The 13,034-nt window shown below is 30.1% G+C and overlaps 1 protein-coding gene across 1 annotated transcript in view; it reads left to right on the top strand.

Moving 5' to 3' along the window:
- LOC113402715 (T-cell leukemia homeobox protein 2-like) overlaps positions 1 to 1,783 on the top strand; it is a 42,242-nt gene extending 40,459 nt beyond the window's left edge. The window contains exon 3 of the mRNA XM_026643024.2: positions 1,345 to 1,783. Coding sequence (XP_026498809.1) covers positions 1,345 to 1,642 — 298 coding nt within the window. The 3' untranslated portion in view covers positions 1,643 to 1,783. The remainder of the gene's footprint in view (positions 1 to 1,344) is intronic.
- Positions 1,784 to 13,034: the final 11,251 nt, after the last annotated feature.

Below are 13,034 nucleotides of genomic sequence, written 5' to 3'. Positions count from 1 at the left end.
CTAATTAACATGTTAGAGCTCAATAAATTGTCATATTAAATGCTAACAACTTAAATAAGACTTAACTAGACTTTTTAGCACAATGACTGCAAGTATTAATTCGTATTTAATAAGTAAAAAGCATATTCCTATACGAATTATTGCTACGCACAGTCCATTTTTTTATCCAAAATATTTTCTATGTATTTTAAATGGCTGCGATGGCCCAGTGGTTAGAACGCGTGCATCTTAACCGATGATTTCGGGTTCAAGCGTAGGCAGGCACCATTCAATTTTCATGTGCTTAATTTGTGTTTATAATTCATTTCATGCTCGGCGGTGAAGGAAAACATCGTGACGAAACCTGCATGTGTCTAATTTAAATGAAATTCTCTCACATGTGTATTCCACCAAACCGCATTGGAGCAGCGTGGTGGAATATGCTCCAAACCTTCACCTCAAAAAGGAGAGGAGGCCTTAGCCCAGCAGTGGGAAATTTATAGGCTCCTAATGTATTTTAAATAATATTATTATTTATGTTATAAGATTTTTTTATTATATTTATTTTTTTGAAATTTGGACTTAATTTAACGTTTCATTTTAACTTATGTTTAAGGGAATTCATTGATTTATTACCCTCATTATTAATTGTCACGTAAAATATTATTCACAAATTTACTCTATGTATACGTAAACTTAAAGTAACAGTCCATCCCACTGCTGGGTAAAAGCCTCCTCTCTTAAAAAGAAGATTTAACTTATTCTAAATAAACGTAAAATTATTAAAATCTCATATTTCGTACATTAATCCAATATCTGAGTATGTGCATTGGTCAAAAATACCGTCATGTTAATGTACTCAATTATGTCCAATTACATACTTGTGTCTATGTTTTCGCAATGAGAAGTAATTAGTCGCCATTGGTTTGTTCACTAATGGCCGATTCAATTATTCACGATGATTGGTCAAAATGAATTATTCAAGTAATTATATACGTTCTACAAACGTATGTCAATTTCGTTCGTGTTTTTGACGCGTTCGAATATAGATTCTGTTGTTCTGTTAATATGTGTGATTATTATTTAGTTATTTATACATACATGCTATACATATATAGAGCTAGACAGTTTGTATGTTTAAACGCGGTGATCTCAGAAACTACCCATATTAATAAATGTTGTTATTTTAGATAGTGTAAGGATTTGTTTCAAACGCACATAAACGAGGTTTCTAAAACTAATTATTACTATAAAAAAAATATTAAACTTAATAATAAAATTTTGCAGAATATCTAACTGCTGGTCTTCTCTCCTATTAAGAACAAAATTTTGATGAATTTCAACAACTCACATTAATTGTTTCAGACGACAAACAGCTGAAGAACGAGAGGCTGAACGTCAAGCAGCAAACCGCTTAATGTTATCACTTCAAGCGGAAGCGCTGAGCAAAGGCTACATACCAGAACCGCCTCCCGGAGCTCCTCAGCTGTCAGCGCTTCATTATCAAACATCCGCTAACGCAGCACAACAGCAGCAATCCAACACCGCTTTGAGCGCTTTACAAAATCTTCAACCTTGGGCAGGGAACCAGGGATCGTTTATGAATGCACCGGGTTCAGCTCCACCTCCTCATCCTCCACCTGTGGCTTCTCCTATTTGTTGAGTTTTTAGTATAAATAAACTTAAGTAAATTAAAATAATACTTAAGCTAAGTACCTACTACACTTAGTGAAGCATTTCTAGTGCTTATTTTTGTAAACGTTCAAGATTAAGCGCTTGTGTCGCATCTTTAATCATTTTCAAACCATCTAGAAAAAATGCACATAGTATAGAATTATTGCAATTAAAATTCAGTATTAAGATATTGAGTTTTAGATGACAATCATTAGTTCTTTTTATTCTGTGGCATATAACTCAATGTATTAAAAAAAACAGCTTTTTATGTATGTAAGTTATTGAAACAAGAAGATTTGGACTTAACAATAAGAAAGATGTCGTAAGCATTTTGTGAAGTCGTCCCGATATCGCGGCTATAGCAATTTTTATGTTCATTTCAAACATATAAAACAAAAACACTTATCAAACTAAGGTTATAAAACAAACGTTAAAAATTAAGATTTATTACTTTACTTCAAAAAGTATAGTAAATTAAAAAAAGAAATACAGGACATCAAAATTAATTTTAAAGTTAATTATTTTCAAATGTGAAGATAACAATCGGAAATTCTTCTTTCGTATTTAAAAAATGGCACTTAAAGTAAAAAGAAAAAATGAAGCATAACATTTGTAACAAATAAAATATGTATATTTGTCGTAAAAACTAAGGCTACCTACATATAAATAAGCACTATGTTATTCTGTTATGTAAATGTAAATATTATATTAATAAGAATTAACTTTGACTTATTTAAATATATACATATAAATTTATGTAAAGCAGGTCGTCAATTTAATAGTAAAATCTAGTCTTATAGATCACATAAAATCTACTAAGATTTACTTTAAAATTACTCTCAGAACATTCCATATTTTAAAAGAAAATTTGTTAAATGAAAGTAACTTGCTAATATACCTACATTATATATAATATTTTTATATATATATATTTTTTAATTAAAACTTCATTCAAGTAAATTCGAAAAACATTTATGGAAAATACTTAAAATCGATTCAATATCGATATATACTTAATACAATCGAAATGCTTTTTTTATATTCAATTGATTTTCGACTCATAAAAATTAAATTAAGTCAACTCTAAGGATATCGCTTTCTTTAAATATTTCTTACCTACTTAAAATCCTTATTACTTATATTAAAAAGCTTAGAATTTTTTTTTATTGAATTATTCAAGACATTTTGGAGTTCCCACTTCTTTAAGTAGAAGACATTTTTCATTTGTATGATCAATTAATATTTAAAGTACTTAAAACCTATCTAATTGGTGAAGTTACTTACTAAGCTAAGTTATAAAAAATACAAAAATATATTTATACTTTTAGTAAACTACACATCTTTATATTGATAACAACTCTTTTTTAGTCATCCATTGTTTTATCAACAGAATAAGTTTGCATATTGGCCAGCATGCTCAAGGCGTTGAATTTTAAATAAAAATAAAGTATTTTAATTTTGGAACAATATTTGAACTATCAAATTGTCACTGTCAAAATATCACATGCTATTTCAACGAAACCAGAAGACATCGCCATTGGCTTTCATTATCAAAACTATCAGAACACTTCCGGCAATTAGAAAAGTTCATTCGATACGTTTCCGTTTCGTTGGTAGCCTGCAAATGTCGGATGCAATAAATTTCAAACCAATATTATATATAATTTAAAAGAATAAAATAATATATGTTGTTGATTAAATCTTTCTAAATTAACAATAAGTTACTTTTGGTACTCTTTTAATAAATATAATTAATAAATAAATTAATTAAATGTAATTTTTTCTGTGTTGTTGAAAGATTATGATGATTTTTTCGAGATAAATGTTATAACCTAAGTCGCTCTTCAGTCTATAGACTATCTCTTCCGAAAAATCGAGATGATCTGTTGCTGCGACAAAGAAGGACAAAAACAAATCAAGCTAAACCCTTTCACAGATTTGTTATATTTACTAATACGGATTATTTTATTCCATTGGAATCTAAGTAGACTAAATTTACAAAAGAAAACCTATTGAAAAAGTATCCGTACATGTTCTCAGTTATTACTAGCGTTAAAAGAAATTTGTATTTAAAATGCTTAATATGACACATTCATATTATGATAAAATAATTAAAGATATAAGAATAAATTCCTCGCTTTTATATTTAGTAACTTTATGTAAGTAAATGTAAATAGTGAATGATGTATTAATATAGTAGAATGTAGTAAGAAAACTTGTTACGAGATGTATTGTAAATAATTGTATCGACAAGTTTTCATCGATCTGGCCGATTGCTAGATGTTTTAATAAAATAAACGAAATATATACCATAATATTGTTTTATTGCGCATTTACGAGTAGCTTGGAATACTGATGCTGCCTGAAAATAAAAATGTAAATAAAAAGTACATAAATTCGAAACTTAAAATGATAGAAATATTCACCAACGCCACGAACAAGACCAAGAGAATTGAGGTAGAGTGATTTTATAAAAATTTACATTACATATTAAAGTAATTAAGTGAATATACTTTTTATAAAATTAAAACTAAAATGGAAAACAGTCATGTAACTCAAATAATAGTTGAATTAACCAAAGTGTACACGTTACGTTATCCACCATGCTACTTATTATGTAGACCACTAGGTCTTCAATGGTATACTAAAGGATACTACTAAAATATTAACTACTTAGCAAAGTGTAAATGGCTCAAACTCAAAAAAAGAAACGACGCCGGTTAAAATCCGGCTCGAAGGACCAAACCATAGAATGATATATTTTATGCAAAAAAGTATGCTTTTTATAGGTATTCTATACAGTTACGTATTATTTACACCCGATTTTGTAAAAATTTCGTTTAATAGTAAATCGTAGTAGTCAAGTCAATGGTAGTGGTCAAATACTGAATATAATTGGTACATAATGTCTCAAAGTAAATTTATTTGGAAATTTTCAATTGCAAAACAAGGACGTAAATTTCCGTAGATCCTTAATTGTTTATAACATCATTCATTAAATAATTTATTAGCGTTACGCTATTAATATTTGTCATTATTTTTTTGATAATAGTGGTTTAGTAATGAAAACTTGGTATATACATATAAATAAAATTGGTGGTAGGGCTGTGTGCAGACCCGTTTGGGTAAGTACTCACTCATCATACATTGTACCACCAAGCAGCAATTTAGGGTGTGTATCGCTTTAAAGGATGAATGATGTTGATGATTGAGCCACTGTAACAACAGGTGTAATACACTGGCTCAGTCATCAACATAACATCTCAGTTTACAAGGTTGGTGGCGCATTGTCGACGTAAGCAATCGTTAAAATGTCAATATAAATATATAAGAAATTTATGCCATTCCTTACACGATGTAATGTTAATCAGAAGACGGTACACCTAGATAGACATGCACAAGACTTCCAATATCTACGATAAGTATTTTGGAATTATTTTTATACCAATAGTAATTGTAAGAATTCCTTACTTCTTCAACCGAAATAAAAGTAATTTCTACTTCTGATATTCTATTATTAACGAAAGTAGAACGATTGTATTCATTGAGAAGCACTTTAAGCCGTCTCATGAAGTTTCATTGAACTTTGAATGAGGGAAAAGAGAGTGCACTGATTAATATTATAATATTTTCAATTTTACTTTAAATTAAAATTGTTATTGTAATACTGATTTAACTGTTACAAGCTTTTATATTATTTGCAATTTGCAACGTTTCTAGATAATAACTGTTTCCTCGTATTATATGGAGTTGAAATATTAAATGTTAAGTTGTTTGTTACCTGTTTGTACACTAGTATTGATTCCAGACGAAGGAGGAGTTCCTCCAACGATCAACAGTATTGATCCTTGAAAAATGTACGTTTTTACTTTTACTTTGAATTTAAGAATATCTATATTTCTTATTTTTAATATATTTTTAATATTTTTTACTTTTACTTTGAATTTGAATCTATATTAATAATACTTGTGAGCGCTACATTATTACATTCCAAATTATGATCATAACAAATATTATCTCAAAATTACAACGTCGTCAAATACAATAGCTTTGACTTCCTATCTTATAACCTCAAATTATACAAAAACGGAGCAATCAAGGAAAACAATTGTCCCAAAACTACATTAAACGAAATCGATTTGGGATAAAAAAAGCCTATTTCCGTCCAAAAACGGTCGATTTAGCGACAATTTAGTATCTCAATTACATTGTAATATAATTTTAATATCCTTGCGGTGCAAGGAGGTCTGTAATGGCATAGATTATAAAATACGTGACTCCCGCGCTGTCATTAGGATCTTTTGTTTTTCGAATACAACTTTAAAATTAATGCTCTATTTTTAAACTCAAAATAGTTTGTACATTTTAAATTGGATTTTGAATTAAGAATGTTAAATTTTTTATTAGTTTCAGATAATGATACACGGTTAAATTACTTATTATTTAAGATATATTTGCGAAATATATATTTCATTAGAAACAGTGTTGTCTATAAAAAACTTAACTTAATAAATGTAGTTACAGAAAATAAAACATTTGAAATGTTACAAGCTTAATATTCTCATAGATTAAGTAAGAAAGTTCTGGAAAACCGTTTATTTTAATAACATTACGTGCACTTATACACGTAACATCGAGCAATCGTTTTTTATGACGTATAATTAAATTAATAAAAACCAAAACATATTTTTAAATATTTTTTGCTGTCACCGATCGCGTGACATTTGTTTCAAATTAGTTCTCAAATGAGTCTAAGGGGCACGAGAATCGAACCCAAGACTGACGTTCTGTAATAATCGCTGTAGCGTGAGTGGATTATAGTATGAATTCCGTGTATTGGTTTCTTGGATTGAATTATAAAAATATATATATTTTGTCATGTCACCTCCCCACTACCGCTCTCTAATCTTTTCTATGTACGCAGTGCATATAACGTAATATATGTTCCTTATATATATTAGATATATTATAAGAAAAATATAATTATTTTACTAACGAAACTCTATGTTTCCATTTATTGGAGTTCCTCAATTGTATATTCTTTTAATATTCATCGATTTCGATATTGCACATTACTGCGGATCCCGTGACGGTCGTTTTTTTTTAATATAATTGTCCTCAAGTTAAACCCTAACAATTAAAGCTTGTATCAGTAATGGGGTTGAGACTAGCAAAAACCGGGGCGAGAAATATTGTTAAATACAATTTAATATTTCCTCATAATAAAAATCCTGAAATACAATACGACCAGTTCACAATGATCTCACTATAATAGGAGGCTAAGTTGACAGAAACGTTTTCGTGAACAATTTATCCGTCACGCCATGGTGGCAGTCAGAGCAACTAGATCATAGCAAAATTAATGCGTTGGCTCTCACGCTATGATACATTTTTTTATTTATCCAAAAAAAAAGTCAAAAACATTAAATTATAATTATGAGGAAGACTTACGTTATGTTATATGGTGTACTAGTAGTCGCTCTCGGCTATATTGTCTGGTGTTAGGCACACAAAAGTAGTCAATGTCCTTGGGGTTCAATTTGCTTCATACATAATTTCATCAGATTAGATTCAGTGGCATGGCCGTAAAGCGTAAGAAAGAGTCACTTTCGCATTTATAATATTTATATATATGTATAGATAAACATACATGTATGGTAACGCTTTATTTAAATGTATTAGTTACAAAACTTATATCATCAGTTATCTTTTTGGCCAGGATTAAGTCCTTATTAATCCTTACGTTAGAAAATAATATGGCACAACAATATTTATGAGAATAAATAGTCCAAGAGCCGGCAGTAAAAATATCCTACGGTTAATGTTTCAATGGTCAAGTTTATATATAATTGAATTTAACTAACTTGACTGTATTTTTTGGATGTTGAAAAAGAGTAACTACTGAGTTTCTTGCCGGTTCTTCTCGGTAGAATCTACATTTGGAACCGGTGGTAGCTTTACTTTAAATAGTTTGTTGCATGACGATTTAAAAGTGCTTGTAAAAGCCTAATTGAATAAAGAATATATTGATTTTGATTTTCATAAATAAATATCAGTCATACATGTACCAAAATATTTACTTAATTTAATTAGATTAAAAAGTATAGCATTATATTGAATTAAACGATTGTTTATAAATCTTAAACCAACAAATTATCCAAAGATAATAATCCCTTTCATTTTCCTGTCATCTCCATAAAATTTAGTCTTCTCTAAAAATGAACTCGTTAATCGACTTTCAATCGAAACGAAATCCAATAAATTTTAATCAATGAATGACATTTATGTTTTTGTCACTAAATAGTATTTGTCAAATTAAGAAAGTGAGACAGAATTTCTTGTCAAAGTACGAAAGCATTGTTGATAAAAAGAGATGGATTATGTTTGTATGTGCGTATATATTTTAAATTAAATAAAAATAAATATACCTTATCGGTACAAATAAAAGAAAAATAGAATAAAGGCTATTAGGTTATACCTAGTGGTACAGATGGTGGAAATGACGCGGTCCTGGTGGATGTGGACCAAATGAACTTATTTCTCCAATCGTGTTTTCTACTTTTATTAGACAAATAACAGAATTAAAAGAACTTTGTAACAATGTTCTTTTATGTAGTTACGACTTTTAGATGTTGAAAATGAATAATAATAATTATTGGAAAATATGTAAATGAAAAATGATTGATTCTCTCTTCTTGCTCTATATAAGTCCAATGACATTATATAAGTTGTAAAAACAGAATCAACAATGCGTAATATTACGTAGTAAACACTTAAGTATTATTTATTAGAGGGTGCGGAAAGCAATTAGCGAGTAAGTGAGACTGATTAGCGCCGCATCAAATATAATCCCGGCTGGCGAGCAATTTGAGGTTCACATAGACCTCTTAATATATAGAGAACCATTAAATTTCAGAGCAAAATAGAAAGATTAGTAAAATGATCTTATTTCTATCCTGTTTCTGTTCCAAGTTTCGCATTAAACTTGTGATAGAAGTGGGCTATTGTCATAGCCCAAAGAAACAGTATCGATCCTACGGCTTTAATTTTACTAGGTGGTTTGTATAACATTTAGCTATTAAACTGCCTCATTATTGTAGTGGCCAGCGTTAGGCTGAAGATTCCTAGATACTGGATTGATATTTTGGCTGATAAAAAGTGTAAAGGATACTTAAAATACTTTTCAGTTTTACAAATAATACGAAAACAATACCGTTAAAATATGCCCATTTCTAAAAATATCTAAGTCTATGGTATCTGAAACGAAGCTCGGCGTTCATGCGACTCATTACGGGACCGCAGTCGTATCAAATAGGAATTGCGAACATATAATAACATCTAACACTGCATCTGAGTTATATTTACAGCATGCTTAAATGTATATTTCTTGAAAATCTCAATAATAATAATATTAATATTCAAACGTTTATAATAGCAAAGGTTCGTAAGTGTAGTGGCTAGTTTTATAAGAATGGAGAACCCGAGGCATTTAGTTCAAACCCCAGGGGGGCTAATGAAAAATTGTCAAGTTTATTTGTCGAGATATCTCAGTATTCAGTTCGAACTTTAGAAGTGGGCTGAGTACACAATTCTGTGCTTTGGATGACACATAAAGCCGGTGGTCTCGATTGAATTCTTCCCAGTAATATCTTATATCTATCGCAACGCAATATGAGTTTATACAGTGTGTAAGAAAATGAAAAGTATAATTGCGTTCGCGCACTCTTCTTTGCAAGTGGCTGTTCTTTCTTAAATGTGTCAGATGGAGATCATATTATCAAAGTTGTAATTACATTCCGGCGATCACAAAATTCACTCTGATTTATTCGAGTTATTCTACGGGCAAACATCAATGTATTATTTTATTAGTAACAGCCTTAAAGGATATGGATCAATTGTATATACCTTTCTATAGCATATGTACCTTCTCGTTATGGTTACGTAAAAAACTGGATAATTAATTGTGTTATAATTTTATGACCAGAAACTAAGCGGGTCTTTTTTTTGTCAATCTAATTAAATACATATATTGCATATGAATAGAAAAAGCCAGGAGGACAAAGTACCAAAGACAATATGTTTAAAAAAGAGAAATAAATAGTGTTTTATTTTAATACCACGATAACAATTACAAAATCTATAAATAAAAGTTAAACCCAATTTTAATTTTATTAACAGACAATAATAATTAAAATGTCACTCTAACTGCCTTTACCCGTCTCTATAAAAAAAAAAACTAAAGCGTTAATATTTAATGAGTCAACTTTTCAATGTTAAAAATTCTCTCTCCCTATTATTTTCGCCCCTACTCGATAATGCTTTTATGTTCCCCACTTGAATAAAAAAAAAAAAAAACTAAAAATAAAGAGTAAATTTTAAGTTAAAATTGACTTTGACAGATGACAGCTAGATCTGACCCTTGACCGTCTTGTGCTCAAATATTCAGGACGTCAACACCTGCGGGAGACGGGTCCGCTCATGTCGTTTACATTCCTGTTTAAACCTAACAAATATTATATACTTACATATTGTACATACAATCTAATGTTCTTCCGTCAGTTACAATACTTATGCGTTATAGAGAGATCACAGTTTTTAGTGAATTATAAGAGTTTTAAATAATTTTGATACTGAGGAGAATTTTTTTATTATATTCAGATTTCGCTCGGTATTGGAGTTTAACTGATTTTTAAATTATTAGTTTCAAGCTCTATTATTAATATACAATGAGTATTATGTCAAGCGACTTACTAACATGTCTGAATAAACTTTGATATTCAGAAATATTACATAGAAAATTCTTATGGTAAATTATTATAAGTATACAATTGATGTTTTATTTAAATAGGTTGACGAGTGGTAATTTGATGGAAGTGTTTGCTTCCAAAGACATTGACACTGATATATGATATGAACCATCCCTGACATCACCAATGCGCCACCAACCTTGGGTATAACATGCTATGTCCCTTGTGCCTTAAATTAAATTGGTTCGGTTACTCTTCGAACTGAAACACAACCAAACTCAAACTTGAACTTAAATTCCTTTATTCAATACAGAAGTATTACACATACGAATTGATTGTCAAATTAAACACTACCATTACCATACCTACTACCAAGTAATTTCATATAATCTAAAGTAATCTTACAAAATCAGTAATACAATATTTTTAAAACATTTGCTTTTGACCCCATAACTACCAACTCACCAATCGCTAGATAATCCTTGTGTCTCAAATAACATATAATATTCGTGAGAATATACACAGACAGACCGTTATATTATGAGCCTTGGATGTTCGTACTACGACGGTTTGTATTGTAAAAATAAATAGGAAGCGAAGAGTGAGAGATCAGCATCTCTGGTTTGATGATATGCCCCATCATAACTTTAGTCCCGAGAGACAAATAATAATTTGAAAATCGTCACACGGAACTATGAGTGAGGAATACTCCCATGATTATACTAAATCGATTTTGAAAGGTGATTATGATTTTATCACTGTAGTTTTCGGAATTATAATTGCAAAAACAATATGCACAGTGGACACAAGACAAAATTTACTTTCAATTACCATACATAGAATCCAAATTAATAAGTCGCTTCTTTCTAGAATGTTCCTTAATTGATGTTCCTTATTATTGAACTTTATTAAGGTATCAAAATATAGCCTTAAAATGGTTTCATTGTGACAATGGAAATGACGGCAGGTATTTCAGCTAATGCAAACAGTAAGGATAAATCCATGCACTGAAATAGGATGCTATACGTATAGTGTTTTCCAATACAATAAATGGTAAATTTTCACAAGTTTTCTGGTACTTTAGATCTTTTTTTAACTCTCGACTTATCAACGAATTATTCCAATTTATTTCTTATTACTCAATTGGAATAATTTGTTATATTATATAATATTTCGAATCATTTTAAAATTTAAATTTGGAGTACAAGCGACACAATAGATAATTTTTCAAACATAAGCCAATCCCATTAATAAAAATATCATTAGACAATTGAATCTCAAGCGTGCCACATTACACACTGCCAATTTTCACGTTTTATTAACTCATAAAGTCCCCTCCCATACAATAACTGTTTTTGTAATTCCCCAGAAACAAGTGCGCCTTCATAAACTAACAATCCAACCCTACAAAGCTTGGGGCCACGGTAACCCCGAGAGATTACGCGCGTTAACCGACTTGATATTGATTCTTTAGAACGTCCTAAATTGAACCATATCGTCCAAGCAATACAGTTTAAAATAGGACACCTTTCACCAAACACTTACGCTATTGCGCAAATAAATTCAAAAATGGCAATAATCCATACGAACTACGAACAAAATTAAACCTAGTGTTGTGTGAAATAAAGTTTAATTTTATATGAAATTGTTGTTACTACATATGTTCTTTTAAAATTGACAACCGGGCGTGATTCCCATAATCTGCAAAGCGTTGGTGCAGTAGTGAATTCTGCACTTGACTGTCCGCTCAATGAATGGATAACATCTTGTTCAAAAGAGATATAAATTAGAAGGGGTGAACGGTGTCCCAATGCGATGAACTTTATTGTTGCTTTCTCACGCTCGGTTTGATCGTATTGTCGTGAAATTTGCTGATGGTTTTTGCATTTGTTCAAAAAATAGTTATTAGATTTAATTTTAATTAAGACATGATTTAAGAAGTCGAGATGATGAAATGGAATTAAGCCGAGTGTACCATACATTCGGCTTAATTCTAATCCAGGGATGTAGTAAAGTATAGTAAAAAAAGTAACATGCTGTAAATTATCCACGGCTAAAGTCTCTTTTCCTTTTGAGGAGATGGTTTAGAGTTTATGGCACGACGCGTTCATTGTGGTTTGTGGAAACACATGCAGGCTTCGCCACGACTTTTTTCTTCACCACCGGAAATGACTGACTTGCAACCTTCGGTAAAAACGGTTCTTCTTAACACTGGACTATCTCGAATTTTTAATGTAGTTAGATTGAATTGATCATCACATATTTGATTATAGAGTTAAATTTATTACGTAAAATAAAGTGTTAACTAGTGTAAAAACTTGATGCTATTTCACTTTCAAGTTATTGTAATCGTCATGTTTATTTAAAATCGTTGGACGTAAACCGAATACCAAAACTTCAGGGTAATAATTACGATACATGTGATATTTTTATATTATGGAAAACCTAGGCAGGAAATCTACATGCTGTGCTATACTGGAAATTGACATTTTTATAATAGTCTTAATTTGAATCTATCATTACTGACCTTATGTTAAGATCGATTCGGAATGTAGATTCTACTGAGGAATACCGGCAAATTAGTTATTTATATACGTAAGTAAGTTAATTTCAGTTGAATTACAATGATAGGGA

This window comes from Vanessa tameamea, chromosome 24 (genome assembly GCF_037043105.1).
Source record: "Vanessa tameamea isolate UH-Manoa-2023 chromosome 24, ilVanTame1 primary haplotype, whole genome shotgun sequence".
Classification (NCBI taxonomy): domain Eukaryota; kingdom Metazoa; phylum Arthropoda; class Insecta; order Lepidoptera; family Nymphalidae; genus Vanessa; species Vanessa tameamea.
The sequence above is the reverse complement of the archived record's forward strand: the minus strand, read 5'-3'. Positions and strand labels throughout refer to the sequence as shown.